This window comes from Heliangelus exortis, chromosome 9 (genome assembly GCF_036169615.1).
Source record: "Heliangelus exortis chromosome 9, bHelExo1.hap1, whole genome shotgun sequence".
Lineage (NCBI taxonomy): Eukaryota > Metazoa > Chordata > Aves > Apodiformes > Trochilidae > Heliangelus > Heliangelus exortis.
The window spans coordinates 2,930,714-2,947,898 of record NC_092430.1 but is presented as its reverse complement, the minus strand read 5'-3'; the positions used below and the strand labels follow the sequence as shown (position 1 = coordinate 2,947,898).

General features: G+C 46.4%; 1 protein-coding gene and 1 long non-coding RNA gene across 3 annotated transcripts in view; one reads left to right on the top strand and one right to left on the bottom strand.

The window, feature by feature from the left end:
* MYO7B (myosin VIIB) overlaps positions 1-9,246 on the bottom strand; it is a 45,892-nt gene extending 36,646 nt beyond the window's left edge. For both annotated transcript variants that reach the window (XM_071751690.1, XM_071751691.1), the window contains exons 1-10: positions 9,204-9,246; positions 7,855-7,968; positions 7,121-7,273; positions 5,721-5,905; positions 4,498-4,619; positions 3,683-3,825; positions 3,479-3,592; positions 1,469-1,622; positions 506-582; positions 113-232 (exon numbers count right to left, since the gene is read on the bottom strand). In XM_071751690.1, coding sequence (XP_071607791.1) covers positions 113-232; positions 506-582; positions 1,469-1,622; positions 3,479-3,592; positions 3,683-3,825; positions 4,498-4,619; positions 5,721-5,905; positions 7,121-7,273; positions 7,855-7,968; positions 9,204-9,221 — 1,200 coding nt within the window. In that variant the 5' untranslated portion in view covers positions 9,222-9,246. The remainder of the gene's footprint in view (positions 1-112; positions 233-505; positions 583-1,468; positions 1,623-3,478; positions 3,593-3,682; positions 3,826-4,497; positions 4,620-5,720; positions 5,906-7,120; positions 7,274-7,854; positions 7,969-9,203) is intronic.
* On the top strand, positions 1,093-16,957 carry LOC139799601 (uncharacterized). Its single transcript, XR_011727366.1, has 5 exons — positions 1,093-1,644; positions 3,923-4,085; positions 12,982-13,088; positions 15,128-15,209; positions 16,786-16,957. It is a non-coding gene; the product is annotated as an uncharacterized lncRNA (long non-coding RNA).
* The last annotated feature ends 228 nt before the right edge of the window (positions 16,958-17,185 follow it).

The following is a 17,185-nucleotide window of genomic DNA, read 5'->3' as shown; positions in this document are numbered from 1 at the left end:
CTGTCAAACTGGGGCTAAAAACTACAAGGGACTGGAGCCCTCTGGGTGAATATTTGCCACATCACTGGAAGCATCCCCAGCCTTGAAAGGGAGAAGATGGAAGCAGCAGTACCTTGACAAAGGCATCCCTCCCATCTGCAGCTTGAGCTATGTTCAGAGGCCTGGACACACTTTCTCCCCGGACAATGATGGAGAGGTTTGTAAGGCTGTTCTGGAGTTCACTGGAGTCCACCTGGAGGAACAGTCATGGCAAGCTGGTCATCCCAGGTGGAGAAAGGAGATCCAGCAAAGCCTGTCTCAGGAAGAGGGCCGTGACAGACTGCCTGTCTGGCAGCATTCAGTGGCTCTGCTGATCTTCTGGCTCAGAGAGACATCTGCCACAGCATCACTCGGGGGTTAGCAGGAAGAAGGGGCTGTGCCTGCTGCATGTGCACCCGTAGAAAAACTCTCCCTGGTGACATGTTTGTCAGTGTGCTCAGGGAAGGAGAAGATGGGGGTCCATTACCTCGAGCAGTTTGGTTGCAGTGGAGAAGTGTGGTGAGTCCATCACATCAGAGCAGTCCAAGTTGTCGTACACCGCCGCTGCCAAGAGGAAAAGGTCAAGCTCAGGGGGAATCATTTCTGCTGTGCTGCTACTGCATTTCTGCAACCCTGCAGCTCTGGGAATGTGGCAAGGGAGTAAGTTGCCTTTTGGAACTCTTGAGTTGATGATTTTATTAAGGGGAGTCCTGATTTCACCCCGGGATCCTGGGATGTGTGAGGCCATCAGCACCAGGCTGGAAACAGCAGCTAAACTGACAAAGTTGGTAATTTTAAATAGTAGCTATTGGGGATCTGGGGAATCTGAGGGCAGTGGAATCTAATTTCAGAAAACCTGATTCTGAAAGTGTGGGGTTTTTCGTGTCTCTGGTTTGGGGGAAATTTGGGCAGCAAAAGGGAATGGGGAAATGCCTTGTTTTAGCAGCTAGCTAAAGTCCAAAGGCTCCAGCTGGCATCACTGCAGAGGTGCCTCCCACCACCTAGGGAAGAGGAGCCTCTAAAATGTGAGAGCTTCTGGCACCTGCTTGGTGGGTAGACTGCTGGCTGTGCCTGTGCCACACTTAGGCAGGGGAATGTTGACCAAACCCAGCCAGGAGAATGAGTGCTATCACCTCCACAGCCAACATCACTCTGTGTCCTCTGGCTCGTGGAGCCCAGCCACGGGCAAATGTACCATGGCACTGTGTTATCTGTTGTTTCAGTTGATACGGGCCTATCTATAACCATGGAAACCTGATGGCATAACAAAATGATAATAAGGTTATGTTATTTTTTAAAACACTAGGCAGTGGAGTCACAACTCAGAACTTGATGGTGCTTATCTGCTTGCCCTGGTCAGCTCTTGGTACAGGTCAGAGCAGCACAACGCAGCTGCAGGCAGCACCTCCAGACCTTCACCTTGGCCAAGTACAGACAATGCTGAGTTTACCTTCAAACTCCACATTCCCCAGGTGCAGGATGGCAGCCAGGAGCTTGCTGATGTCCCAGTGCTCAGAATCTGAGAACATGAGGATCTTCATAGCCGAGCGGATGTGGGCATAGTCCTTGGCGTCGTTCCGGCTGTCACAGGACATGCAATTGCCCTGCAAGACACCACAACCCCAGGTAAGGCAAATCCCCCTGCCACCCAGAGGAGGAAGAAAGGATCTGCAGGCTGACAAACTCTTGAATGCAGCCCTGCTGCCCTGCGAGCACAAAGCAGTTCCCATAAAGTAAAAAAAAAACCTACTCAGATGGTTAATACGCTCTTCCCGGTGCTGGTTCTTCCCTCATCTCTGTAGTGAAATGAGGCCATCAGGTCTGGCTAACTCTGAGGTGGGAGGCATAAGCTGAGCATGCACTCAGAAGCACTCCTTTTATTGGTCGCCCAGTCCTGCCCATGCGCAGCTGGGATGGGCCTTAATTGGGCACAGGTGGGCTTGGCACAAACTCACGCCTCCCACCTCGTAATTAGCCACACCTGATTGCCTCATTTCACTACACGTCTCTGCTCCCAAGGAGAATGCATCAGCAAGGGGCTAAATAATGCATTTCACCAGGGCCAGAGTGAATACTGAGGGAGGCAAAAGGAAAAGCTGAGGGAAGGATGCTCAGGAGGACAGGAAACTTTGACAGGGCTACCTACACTTACAAGGCTATGCCTGTCACCTTGGTCTTGTCCTCCTGCCTTGTCAATGGACAATTCAGAGCCCAAATCCCAAAATATGTAGGCCTGGACCAATAGTAGAAGGTAAATCTTAAAAGAAGAATATTAGGATCTAGCAGAAGGCAGATGGAAGCATCCAAGGGAGCATCAGAAGAGCCTTCAGCAAAACCTATGCAGCAGATCCTAGGATGCTGCTCCTCATAGAAACTATTTTCAGCCCCAGTGGATATAGGAAAATATCCTTGCTGTTGCCAGCAATATGGTGTGATGATTATAGAAGTGAAATATTTCTAGGCACTTCAGTGCATGGCATGTAAATGTGCCTGCTTGTACCAGCAGCAGACTTGAACAAAACCATGGATACATTTGCCTTTAATCCTCCTTTCTCTGTATTATATTGCCCTACTGCTGACCCAAGGAACTTCAGAGCTTTTTATGGAATGGCAAGTGTGTGAGGTGCACTCACCAGCTCTTGCTGCAAGATCACTGCTGTTTTGAAAACATTACATTTCAAAAAATCTACAGCAACTTCAATGGTTTTGCTTTTGAGATTCCAGAAACAGCTTTACAGGCTTGAATTAATTTCCTCTGAAAAATGGAGATAGATTCCCAGCTCCCTTCAGCTTCAGCATAAGACTCACCCCCATACTTCCCTAGCTGTAGAACAGCCCAAATCAAACCATCTGACATTTTTACAATGAGGCATCTGCACAGGCTAAGTAGCAGGATTTTCACAATGCCTTTCATGCCCTAAACCAACCAATTGGCTATTTTCAAAAATCTCACCCATGAACATCCCACTGCTGCCACTATAGCAACACAAACCCAGGCATGGACATGAACATCAGCTACTGGAGGTCAGACTGAATGCCAGCTCCCTGCGTTGTGTATATAAAGAATTATCAGATCTAAGGGTTAGGATTCTTGGCACAGTTTCTTCCTATTAATTTTCCCCTAAAGTAAATATATCTGATTGGTACTCTCCCTGGCATGAGCTCTGAAATGTGAATTTCTGTGAAAGTGGAGGGTATTTTCCACCTGCTTTAAGATGTCCTTTATGGTTCTGAAGTCTTATTTTGACAGAAATCTTTGAGCTGCCACAATCTGCCTCCTGCTGGGGGGCATTAGGGTACACCTCTGAAAAAGAGGCTCACAGCACTTTTGGTGTTACAGCTTCTGGTAGTCTAAGGAAAGGACTGTTCAGATTTGGTAACTACCCATCTGCAGCTCCTGCTGATTGTAATTGCTCTCAAATGGCAGAGGGATAATGGAGAAGAAAGCAGAGGCCATTACCATAGTGAGATAAGTGTACTCCGAAGCAGTGCCCAGATTCAGCATCTTTTTCTGCTCTGTGTTCATCCCCATCAGCATGCAGTAGAAGATGTGATAGTTCCTCTCCTCTGCAGCCTAAAAGGAAGAAACAGGGCAATGGGCAGGCTTGTCAGGAGAGGATTGTGACCCCAGAGCAGGCAGCGTGGTCACTGCCAGCAGCCTCACCTGCCGGCACACCCGGGACTTCTCCAGGAGGAACTGCTCTATCCGGGCTCCTACAATCACACCATTCTGGTTGAAGTGGATGTCAATGTACTTCCCAAAGCGGCTGGAATTGTCATTCCGAATGGTCTTGGCATTTCCAAAAGCTGATGGGCAAGGGGCACAGGTGGTATAATCTGGATTATTGCAGTTTGTGAACACCAGGTCTAATTTTTTACGCCCTTCTTTTTGGCTCTTTAACAGGTTGTGTTCCACGTGACAGTGCAGACAAGCACTGGAGAATGCCTGCTCTCAGCCTGCCTTCTAAAGAGAGGGGCAGGCATGCTGTGCATACAGATAACTGGGTCCTAGAAACATATTCAGATGATCCAGATGCAGCCTTTGTCTGGTGAGCCAAGAGATCTGGGTAAGTCCAAAGACACCTTAAGAAGGACTTCCTAGGAACACACTCAATTATTCTACAGAGAAAGATCTCAGGGAGCTCCCCTGCATCCCCATCCACGCTTGGCCAGTCACTTTGCCACTATTTAGTGCAAATGCTAAATGCTAAATCCCTTTACCTTGGACTGTGCATTCCCAAGGACTCCTGGCAGTTCCAGGATATGTACTGCAGTGGCACCTCTTCCCATGGTGTGGGAGTTGCCATGGGGGCATGGTAGAAAAACAGAGAGAACATCTACCCTGCATCCCCAGGGCTTTGGGGTTTTTAGCAATTATGCAAATGGAATGGTTCAAAGATGTATTTCTAAATTTTTTATCCTGATACAAAAATCTTGAGGTAAAGGTATTAAATCAGGTGTGTTTGCTAAATAGCTCACCTTCCAGAATGGGGTTGGCCTCTAGGACTTGCTGCTCTATCCAGGAATGCTGGCCACTGACAGATGCCAAAAACTGGAGTATTAGCTTTGTGCTTTCAGTCTTCCCAGCTCCAGATTCTCCACTGCAGTAAAAAAAAAAAAACCCACAAAACTCAAACCAACAACAAAAAAAACCCAAGATTATTACAGGCTTCCTTTTTTACTAGGGTGGCAAAATGGTAGACCAAGATTAAAAAAAAAAATTTAAATCCCACTTATATATACCCTGTAAAAGGCAGATCAGACTGTCTTACATGGAGGGCTGGAGAATTTTAGTCTTTCATCATCTTATTTGCTAAAATTTAAGCTGGTTTTTTTTTAAGACTTAGGATGAGAACTAAATTTTCCCACTAAAACCAAGAAAATCTGTGGGAGACATTCTGTACCAGTGCAAATTAAGTGACTACTTGCTTTTCTTCATTAATTCATTAGCAGATTATTCAATGCTAGTCTTAGCAAACCTCCTGGTATTATTGCAGTGAGACTATTTGGTTTTTCACTCTGATGGTTAACAGAAAATGGCTACATGTTATGTGTTCAGAGTATGAAGAAGGCTTCCCTCCATCTGCAGGTTAGCAGAGGTTGTTTCTCTCCAGGAAAGCTCTATTCTCAGGAAATATGTGTAACATAAATACCACATCCCCAGGTTGATGGGGGCCCATGTAATGAGATCATGTAAAAAATGGCCTTGTGTCACATGGGCTCATATTTTATGGTTTTTTATGCAGTTCACGTTCACCATGTTCAGATCATTATCACTGCATTCTGGGGGGCAAACAATGGGCTGCAGCAATCCCTTGCTTATATTCTACCTTTTGAAGCTCTAACTGAAAATGAAGTAGCAGGAGGGAAAGTATTTCCTTTCCTTTGCCTCTAGCCTTATCTGTGGTCTTAGAATCACAGAATTGCCTGGGTGGGAAGGGACCTCAGAGATCACCAAGTCCAACCCTTGATCCACTCCCCCCGTGGTTCCCAGCCCATGGCACTGAGTGCCACATCCAGGCTCTTTTGAAATATCTCCAGGGATGGAGAATCCACCCCTTCCCTGGGCAGCCCATTCCAAGGTTTGATCACCCTCTCCCTAAAGAAATTCTTTCTTCCTTTTGGAAGATCCCCTGCGTCCACAAAGATGCCCCCAGACCATGCCAGATTGGGTTTCTGCTCCTTCTCCTGAGCCCAGTCACCTGATCACACAGCACTGGTCTCTCTTATTCCTCTTCATATTGAAATAACAGTTGTCTGCAATGGCAAAGACATGAGGTGGCAGCTCTCCAATTCTCTTGTTGCAGTACAGCCTGATCTGATCCACTGTGTAGAGGGGCAGGACCTGGTATGGATTCACTGCTACCAAGATGGATCCTGTGTAAGTCTGGAAAAAAGTTCTGAGCGTTACCTCTAGCAGCAAACCTGCAAACAAGGATACAACCAAAGCCACTTGCAGCATAAATCTAAACAGAGGCAAGAGGGAGATGCATAGTAGTGCTTGAGTGAGGCTGAGGGCCTGGCTCCTCACTATAAGCTCCCAGGATATGGATTAGGGGGAGGGAGGTTGCAAAAGGAAAAAAAAATGAGCTACAATCTGCTAGCCAAACCACGCTGAGTTCACTGTCTCAAGCTAAAGCACAAGGAAGTCTGATCTGATGTGGCATTTTTGTGTATTATCACAAGCTGCTTTGTAGGGTTTTGTTAAGCTGCTTTGGGGTTCCAGTTTAGATGTAGCTGAACTTTGCTAACGGGTGGAGTCACAGTTGTGTCACTCCTATGGTCAGTAACATTTGTAAACAGCAGCACCATTGAAATGGAGGAGGCCCTTGAAAGCTGCAGAAATGCAAGGCAAGAATATTGTTCAAGAACTTGTATGTAAGGCAGCTGCAGGCTGCTAGAATCTGATCTAACAGATTTATACACACATCTTGGTAATTAAAACTGCAGCATCTGTAAAATCACTCCTTGTTTCTACTAATTATCACTATATCTGTGTTGTGAGACACAGTTCCTCTCCTATGGAGGTCGTGGAGCATACCCCACAGGAGGCAAAGAATGCAAAGCCTTAATACTCTCACCATCCTGCAAACTGGGAACTAAGGAACAGAGAAACTAAAGATATCAAGTTGCTCAAAGTCACAGACACAACCTGCAACAGTTGAGAAATGAAACCAAATATCCAGATTTCTTCCTTCGTATCTTATTGCCTCAAAATGAAGTAGCCATAGACTTGGACTGGAGGACAATCCAGGCCATGTCTCTGTGTACTGGTTCAGATTGATCCTGTGTCATGGCTGCAGGTAACAGCAGCACTAAGCCATCACGTGGCGTGGATTTAGCTGCCTGCCAGTCACGGGTGGGAATGATTGCAATGGGAGAAAGTCAGCAGGGTCACTGCATCTGTGTCTCTGAGAGGACAGAGACTGCTGAGGAGTCCAAGTACTCAAATGAAAGAAGATAAAAACTGCATTGTGCCTCCTGACCCCCTTCCCAGCCAGGGAAGGGAGCAGCCCCCGCGCGTGAAGCCTCGCAGGCCCCTCGTTGGGGCATCCTGCAGAATCCTAGCAGAGGTGTCTCCTGGGAGCACCCTGGCACTCACATAGATTTTGTGCTGCTGGTGACGGATGAGGAGGTTGTGCACCATGCCTGCTTCATGGAGGTCCCCAAGGCTGATCATGTCTTCCACCCCCTGGGCAGAGGAGGGGTGCATCAGGCGCACCATGTGCATGTTGCGAGCCGTGATCCAGTGCTCCTGAGCAAGGCAAGGCAGAGAGGTGTTAGTGCTGGTGCTCAGAGAGCCTCTCGGAGCTCAGAATCAGAGCAGCATATTCTAACAAGGCAGTTGACTGAATGGTAGAAGTTAATTGGTTGGTTGCTCCTCAGGACAGGGTGATTTAAAACACTGGATGGTGTCATTCAGGTATGCGTTGGGCATCCCCGAGTTCAGCACTCTTCAAAGTGCAGTTTTGTCACATCACCACAGCCACACCATGAGGTAGGGATGAAACCTGAGCCCAACTGACTTCAGAGGGATAATGATTTCAGCTAAAGCTCCACCACATTTAGAGATGGAGCCTGTCTCTGTCCTTTCCTTAACTACAACCTAGAACTTGTGAAGCTCTAAAGCAGTGTTGGGACCTGGGGCTACCAGGATATCACTCCATACTTGCCTCATTTTTATATTCTTCCTTTCAATATATCCTACCAGCCATCACTAAAGGCAGACCATTTGGCTAGGTAGAGCTTTGGCCTGACCCAATAGGGCCATTCTTTTGTATTTTGTACTTTTAAATTTTATCTTCATCTTTCATGGGAAGTTATAGTGTAGCCCACCTTGCCTTCATCATCCTCCAGCAAGATCCGTCCTGACTCAGAGTCCTTCACAACTGCCCCAATAGGGACATTAAATTCACTGTTTGGTTGAGTTTCCAGCCACACATGGTCACCCTGGGGAGAAGAAAAGCTGTCATCAAGTCCAGTGACACACTTTATGCTCTGTAGCTCATAGGGGTACATCTCTTGGTCTTAATCTTTTACTGATTTGATTTCTTTAGCTGTGTTTCTGGTTATAGTTTTGGGACAACTTGTCCAACCCAGCTGTTTCACCAGACATTGAGGCAATGCCTTTTACAAGAACAGCAATCAGTCAGCTCTACCACCTCCCAGAGACTGCTGGGGGCACAGTGAATGCTGGTAAAGTCCCTTGGCAGCCTCACATCAGCTACAATACTCTGTCAGAAGAGTGCTTGAAAACACTGACATTCCCACCAGGAAAAAGGCAAACAAAGAAACAGGGAGATGTGAAGGCCATGTGCCTGGAAATGTGGAAATATGGATATATGTAGGTACATGTTCTTTCTGCTGTAGCTGAAATCACTTAGAAATGTGCATGCATTCATGATCTGTCTTTGGGGGGAAAAAAAAAAGCATTTTTTATTCAGCCCAGCTCCTCTCTTTGCATTTGTAGGGCCATGCCTACATCCTGCCACCTGCAGAGCCAGGGGAGCTACTCTGCTGTCCCTGGAGAGATGCTCTGAGCTGTGGCTCCCAGGACTGAGCACCCCCAGTGCTGCCTGCACAGCTGCCCTGGTTCCACTCCCCAAATCCAAGCCCCCAGACACATCTTCTGTTGCTCCAGCCACTGATACAGGTTCAAACAGAAAGCTTGATTGCATGGGCTAGAATGAAAGCTGAACAAAGCTCTAGGTCAGCTCTTCAATGGGTACTTCATACAGACAACTGCTGAGGTGGCTTTCTTGCTGTGTGTCTTGTTTTACACAGCTTGTGTTGTAGCATTTACTGTCAAAGTTTCAAGATTTTTACTGAAAAATTATTTTTTTTCCTCTCAGAACACTTTGGATGCTCTACTGTAGGGTAAAACATTGTTCAAACATTGCACAAGGCAGTGGAGGAAGTTACAGCCCAACAGCACCTGGTGGTGAGGAAGAGAGCTCCAGAGGTGATTTGTGTAGTTTCAGTGCCACACCTTGTGACAGAGGTCACCAGCTCCACATGAGCACAGCCAGGCTGGGCAAGGCACCCCTGCACCCCCAGTCTGGATTTATACCTTGTTGAGACTGGGTCACTGCTCCTTTTTTTCTGAGATGGGCCATGATGTTGAGGTTATTTGCTCCTCTTTGGGCCTCAGGCTAGTCAGTAAATCACAGCAGACTGGGACTTACCTTTCTGAAAAGCACCATTATGCTTCAGCTGATTGTATGTGACCTGCAGGAGAACACAACATTAGGCTGGAAAAGGGCTTTGAGCAGGACAGGCAAGGGGGGTAGATAAGTTTCCTTGTAGAGATAACAGCAAAATGCCTTAAAAGATCCATGTTTACAGATTTCATTGGAGAAAAAGAGAGGATAATAAGCCACACCCAACTTAGAAACAAGGAAACCATCTCACAGACTCACAGAATCATCTGGGTTGGAAAGGGACCTCTGGGATCACCAAGTCCAACCCTTGATCCACTCCCCCCGTGGTTCCCAGCCCATGGCACTGAGTGCCACATCCAGGCTCTTTTTAAAATCTTCCAGGGATGGAGACTCCACCACTTCCCTGGACAGCCCATTCCAATGGCTGATCACCCACTTTGTAAAGAATCTTTTTCTAATGCAACCAACCAACCAATTTTCCATCCTTCAAGCAGTCCAGCCATCATATCCATATCTTTCCAGTTTGATATTGTGGGTGACCATGTCAAAGACCTCACATAAAACCAGATACACCCATCTACTTACAGCAAAGATCTCCAGCCCCTGGGTGGTGGGCTACCACTTAACCCTGGAGATGCTTTCAACCCTGAAGAAGTCACTGTGCATATTTTCATTCCAGATTGCTGCTTCAGGGAAATGCTGAGCACATTTATTGCCTGAATGTCAAGTTTGGCTCACAAATCAGAAGACCCCATGATGCAAATGCCCACTAGAGTTAACTTGGGCTGCTCCACTGCTCCAGCCTCCATCCCAGTTCCTCTGAAGGATCTCTCCCTCTCTCCATTCCTTGTTTCAGCACACCCAGAGAACAGGCTCAGCTCAAAAGTGACAAGAAAGAATGAAGTGCTTCTGATAAGCAAAATGGTCCATAAAATGCTAACCTGGGGCCAAAAATTATTTGTATTTTTACCTGTTTAAGATCTGTCCCCGCTGATGATCTCTTAGCACTTTCTCTCAAAGAGATTTTGCAACTCATGCTTAATGTGGCCATTACTAAATCATCCACATCCCTTCTGTACATTCCTATTTGACAGCAAACCACTCAGAAACTACTTTACAAGGAGACAAGTGGCCACCTCAGGACCAGAAATTGATTTTTTGGCACTTATTCTAGGCAACTACATGATCTCTTGGAACAGCCCCCTTGAAGAAGATGGAGATCTGCTCTGGTTTTATCTTAACACTTAAATGCAAGTTTCTTGTTTTCCCACAGCCTTTTGAGAAGTTAGTTTAATCTGGCCCTACATTGTACTTTTTTAGGTTTTGGACAGGTTCTCTTGAAACTTTGACCATAGCAAAAAAAAAAAAAAAAAAAAAAAAAAACCAAAAAAAACAAACAAAAATCCAAACCACAAAACAAACCAGAAATTACCCAAGTTGAAAATTCCATTTTCTAGCTATACAGGTAATCATCAAAATCCCAGTTTGCTGCAACACTTATATTAGGTATTAATGGGATATTTCATCAATAGTTTCACTGAAATCTTTGAGATTTCTTCTGTCATGTGTTAAGGCTTTAAGATCTTAGATTTAAAATTTCTGATAACTGTTTAGAATGATGAGTAATATATAATGGAGTAAGCAGATTTTATTACTTTTGTGATTGAATCATTTAAATAATTTTATGATTTACTTGGGAGCTGTACGAGTTTCTGAAGTTCAGAAATTTGCAACTAAATTATCAGAACACTGTTTCAAGCCACCACTCCATTTTTGGAAATTCATGTTCTTGAACAATGCAGATTACTGTTATAATCACTGAAGGTGAAGTTTGGGGATCCCAAGGTTTTCTCCCTCTTGTTTTAATAAACTTCAATATGTGTGGGGGGGGATGTTGATGGTTGGACACAGTGATCACTATTTCCAACCCTCACAATCCTGTGATTCTTTAATGCCAACACACCCTTTAAAGCAGGAAATTTAAATGGAATTTTCACATAAGTGGCCAGACAAAGAGAAGTGGAATGTTACATTTCAATAACAAAATTACGATAAAATAATTAAAATATAGTAACAAAAAGCTGGTATGAGGAAAAAATGCAAGTGGTGTGTCCCCAGCACACCCCTATTGATTATATTAAGAATTGATTCTCCCTGGGAGACTTGGGCAACCTCCAGAGCTCATTTGTAACTGAGACAATTTTCAATTTTGTGGCGCAGTGTCTAAAGAAATTTAGCAATGCAACATGAATGTGTTACTTTGTTTGTTTGTTTTTTCCTGTTGTTTCTTACTTTTACATTCTCTTATGAAGGAACTTACAGTTTTCATCACCACTTACTCTATTGGTGAAGTCCTCATGTTCTTATTCAGGACTCAGGCACTGGACCTGCCTTATTAACTTTAAGAATGTGACGTGAGGTGGTCGAGAAGCGTGGGACTGAGCCAGCGTGGGCCAAAGATGGCTCAGAACCCACAGATACTTTTTCACCAGCAGCCAGAACACTGCCCCAGGGCAGCACTGCCTGCCCAGAAGGAGAAGGAAGTGGTACCTGGAGCCCTACCATGCTGCCTGGCAGCAGAGCTGGTCCCTCATCCAGCCCTTGCTGGCTGCCAGGAGGGGATGTGTGAGGATGAGGTTCCCCTACAGACCTGGAATAGACAGTTTGAACACTTAAAATGCTTATTCCCAGGGAAGCCATCAGTGGCCAGCCCCCACCTGCCCCAGTGACAGCTCCTGGCTCTCTCCACAGTCATTGCAAACTGCTCCCCCCACCATGGGAAATTACCTTTCCTGAAGAAATCTTCACTGCCTGGATTCCACAGCTTAGTTCTCTCTTTTTTCATAAGCATTGGTGCAAAAAGTAAAAGAGGAGTGAAAGCAGCACTGGTGCCATGAAGGGATCCCTCACCAAGCACCAGTTCTCTGCTGCACAAAGGAGGAAATGACTGGGGCACAGTTATTTATTACAGGACTTTGCTCCCAGCTCAGCACATATGTCCTTCCCAAGTCAGGTGTTCCAGTGAGCAGGAAGGCCACTTCTTGCCTGGGTGAACCTTAAACTTCAGTCTCTCCACTGTGCCTGAGTCGTTTCAGATTTCTGGGAAGCACTTCCCAGAAGAAAACCCTTTAGCATCTGCTTTTATGGTGTTCCAACAGCACTGACTTCCCTGGGGTTCTCTTGGGGTGACCTTGGTAGATGAGAGGAAAACCAGGCCCTCATCTCTCATCTCCCCCATTGCTTTTCTACAGCTTTTTCTGCAAGGCCAGAAAATGCACTTCCATCTGTGTCCTTTGTGGCCTTTGTTTCACAAACCAGGCATATAAAGGGACTTGAATTTCCAGTCTGTTTGTTTAAAACTTCCTGGGTTTCTTGGAATTAATTTATCTCCCAAAAACCACTCTGTGTTCCAGCATCCAGGTGCATGTTAACTCCCTATCTGCCCACTTCTCACTTCCCAGATTAGGACAGGTTGGCCAAGACCTTCCCTCTTCCTGGCTGCTCCCTGTGTGCTCCCAGCAATCCTGGGTCCTCCTGGCCTATCCTGTGAAGTTCCAGCACTGGATGTGATGTCTGGGAAAGAAACAGAAGTGTAGAATACCCACAGGGAGACAGAGTTTCTCTGGCCAGAGCAAGAATCCAGGAGTTGGGCACATTTCAACACTAAATGAGCCCAAGCAGCAAGGATGAAGGGTGCTCCATCTCCCTTCACCCCACTGTCAGCAAATAGCAAAGAAAAAGGTGCTGTGATTATAATGTGCTGGACACCAAACACCTTAATTCTTATTTTCTTGTTTCCTAGGCTCAGTGTAGCTGCACCATGTGATGGGGACAACAACAAAACCCCTCTTGTTGGTGTCTGAGACAGATTGTTGGGGCTCTTGCTGTGGTTCTGTATCTAAACCAGAGGTAAGCATTCAAGCATAGCAATAAATAATTAGGAGTACCATGTGTTTACCCACATGACATACTGGTGTTTTAATATTAGCCTCCTTATCTGAGGTTTTTGTGTAATATCATAGCAGAAATGAAGATACAGGTGCAGAAACAGAGCAAAGGCTCTTCAGGGCTTGGAGACTTTCATGAGAGGCAGGGAACCAGCAGGCAGAGAGACGAGTTTGCTTTACATTTCTAACTGTGCACATCATTCTTACTCAAGAATATTTACCTCAAAGTAGTTCTTCAGCAGACATTTTTCTGATAAAACAGATTTTTGTACTGTTTTTATTGTACTGGTCTTATTAGATGAAGATCAAACAAATAAAGGGAAGTCCATGCCATCCTACATACTACATACTGCCAAGGCAGGTAGCTCAACCCAGATCTTTTTGTGCAATTAGACTGGAGAGGAAAAAGTGCCATGCATATTTCTTCACCCAATGAAACACACCTGCTGAAATTCCAAATGGAGTGTGATTTAGGACACAGAATCTCATACTAAAATACACACATTTTTAAGACTTGTGACCAAGATGCAGTGAGGGTGGTATGTCAGGGATAAGCATGGTATTTCTGTTCTGTTACAGTACAGAAAATATATGGAAACACAGGGAACTCAAGGTGGTCTGAAAGAAAAGAAGGGCTCATTGGGCAGCTGAAAGAGGAAGGGAGATGGATTTCCATATTCTTGACACTCTCAAGAGCCAGATATCAGTAGCTGAAGGAGTAGGAACTCGCCAGAGCAAGTGGAATCAGCCTGGGTGCTTTGTGAAGCACGTGAACCACATGAAGAGAGGTGAGGAGGCAGTGGGGCAGTGCCTGGGAGCAGACACAGGCAGCTTGGCTTTGGGGAGCCAGCAAGCTGTGCCACCTGGAAAAAACAGGAACTCTGCTGATGGAGACAGGGTTTGGTGAGGCACTGTGCAGGGCACAGAGGCATTTGTAGCTGTAATTAAGGGTAATTTGTAGTCTGCTCTACACTGATAAATAATGCACTGAGAAACGCAGTAAAAAAATGGATTATCCTTAGTGAGTTCAGTCCTGCTGCTGAACAGAGCAGTAGGTCCATCCAGACAGACATGTGTTAACAAAACTGCCTCTTCCTGACAGCTTCTTAATTAAGACATTGATGTCAGGATCAAAGGGTTTAGTTTGAACATGGCACTACCTCTCACATTTCCTCTCCAGCTAACAAAGTGTGCTTGTCATTTCTGCATCACCGAGTCCCGGTTGCCAAGCATTTTATATTGAACTACTTTTTTTTTTTTTTCTTTCTGAGATTTATGAAGGGAGGTGGATTGGATATAAAAATTTGCAATTTAAACTGTTTGTTCAGAAGCCCCCCTGTCCTAACTAACCTCCTAAGCAGATTTGTGCCTTTAAGTCACTGATGTCTCTTAACTCTGAGAGGCGTACCACGGAGAACAAAGCACACTAAATAACAAGTACCTACCTTTGAAGATCTTCCAGGGGCATCTCTGGGTTGTCTTCAGCATTCTGTCCTTCAGGAAAGGGCTCCTGTCATTCCAGCCAGGCCATGGTGTTGGACAGAGGTGGTCTGGTGGCTCATTGCACACTTTCACACTCGGGAAGTGGGCGCTGCTTCCTCTCCTTGCTGGAAGGCAGGTCATTCCCCCCACTGTGCAATCCCATTATGGTCTGAGTGTCACTCCATCCTTCCTTTTGGGAAGCTGCCAAGATGGCATTGCAGGGGTGTATTACAGGCCAGCAATGCCAAGGTATGGCTGGGAGGGAGAGGGAGGTGTGTGTGCCTGCTCCTGGCAGCAGTCTGGGCTGGCTGGAGTGGCTGGGGTGAGGCTGCATGCTGGGAGTCACAGGTCTTCAATTCCAGAAGATGGGAAGCCATCACTGTTAGGAAGGAACCTCTAGGCTTCCTTCCACTTTCAGGAAAAGCAGAATTCTCTGTCATTAGCACAGCCAGAATTTGGGAGGACAGCTGGCCATCACTGCAGAACATGTCATGTGTTTATTAATTACTCCTTTCCAAGGAAAGCTGCCATCAGTCTCCTGCCTGGAACTTTACTCTGTGACAGACTTCGTGTTTTCTGGGCACCTTGGTGCAGCTTCCAGGTACTGTGGCATGCAGAATTAAATTCCCTTGGGGTTTTTTAGTTTCTATTTATGTTTCCCCTTGTACATTTTTTCTGTCACCTTACTCCCAGCTCACTGTTTCCTACCTTAGTGCTTTGTCTGCAGAGAACTTTGTGGTGTTGCCACGAGTGACATTAAAGTTGTCATGCTGCCTTCTGGTGAGTCAGTTGTGAGAAGCCACTAAATTCCTTCCTGGGAGTCAGACAGGTGAAACCCCAGGAGCCTCCCATCCCATCCAGGCACATGTGCCTGCTCTTTTCAGATAAGATCTAAGTGAAACTACACAGTTCAGAGAGTAAAAGTCATACAGGAAAATGGACATGGTGCAATTTAGAGTGCAGTCCTGAAGATCACTGAGGGACCTTTGGGGCACTCTGTAAAAGACCTATAGAGCTGCAAACAGGAACATTCTATGTATGTTTTATATGTGCATAAATAGACATTCTCTATGTGTTTTATATGGGTTCGTGCAATTTTGCAAAGAATATAGGATGGTATCAGAAGCACCTGACTCCACTGCCCCTTTATTCTTCTAAGCAAAACACTGTGGAAAATGTTGGGCAGTGACCCCCTCCAGAGGGTTCAGCTGTGTTTAATACACTTCAGTCCCCTGCTCTGGAGCTGTGCTGCTGTGGGAGAGGTTTAGTGGTGTCACCTCCCTTCCATCAGTTCTGAGCAGCTCTAGTACAGCAGAAATAATGACACATTTTACCCAGAGTTCTCAACAGACTCAATTTTTATGTCCCTGGAGAAAGGAGAATAGCATGTAGGATAATAAAAAAAATCACTGTTGTTTAGAAATATCACATATAAACTTCAAAAATTTTCTGTTTGTCACACGTTAACCTGTGCCCTCGTAGAAAATTGTTTCGCTTGCCCCAGAAGGAGACCAGCCCCGTGTGCATTTATTAGACTTTCCATTTTCAAATTGACCCATCAGGGATAGAAGCCATCCCTAAAACACAGCAAGAAGTAACGATGCCAAGGAGTAATCCCCAGCTGACACACGTGGGCGTGCCAAAGGATGCTCAGAGGATAGAGGTCACTAAACTGGAACAAGACAGGGAGGCTTCTGCCCCCGTGTTTACTCCGGACGTCAGCAATTACAGTTCAGTCAGGACCAACTTTCAGTTGATGCTGGAGGCTAAATCTGGAGGAACCACCCACACATGAACTGGGTTGAACCCCAGCTTCAGCTGGGACCTCAATCTGTTGAGACAAGGCAAGGCTCAGCTCCACGGACAGCCCAGGGTCTCCTCTTTGGCACCACAAGAACTGCTGGCCCCATGGGGACATCCAGAGCCTGTGGACCTGCACCCCAGGGTCTAGCTCTGGTAAAAATCCACGCTCTTTCTTGCATCCTTGATTTGTAGGGAGCACTGAACAGGATCACAGAATGGTTTAGGGTTGGAAGGGACCTTAGAGATCATCTCTTCCCAACCCTTTGCCTTGGGCAGGGACGTCTCCCACCAGGCCAAGTCGTTCCATGTCCTGCCCAACGTGGCCTTGAACACTTCAGCAGAGACTGGAATGGCAAAAAGTTTTTCCTTTTCAGGGCAGTAGCCGGAACTGTTGCTCTCCAGCCCCGGACCGGCACATTCCCACCCGAGGTGCCTCTGGCGGCAGAGGGGGACGTGGAGCCACCTGGGGCTGTCGGGTGTCAGTGACTCCGTTCTGAGCCGCTGGGAAGCTCCTCACACACACGGGAATCTCCCTGCTCAGGTAACGGCCCCGTTACCGCTGCCCTGAGACTGCCCGGGGGCTGAATCCCTGACACTGCCACTGTCACTGTCCCCCTGCCACTCCCATTCCCGCTGCCCGTGCCACTGTCCCTACCCCTTCCCCTGCCACTCCCATTCCCACTGTCACCGTCACTGCCCCTGTCTCTACCACTGCCAGTCCCATTCCTGCTGCCACTGCCCCCGCCCCTGCCCCTTCCCCTGCCATTGCCGTTG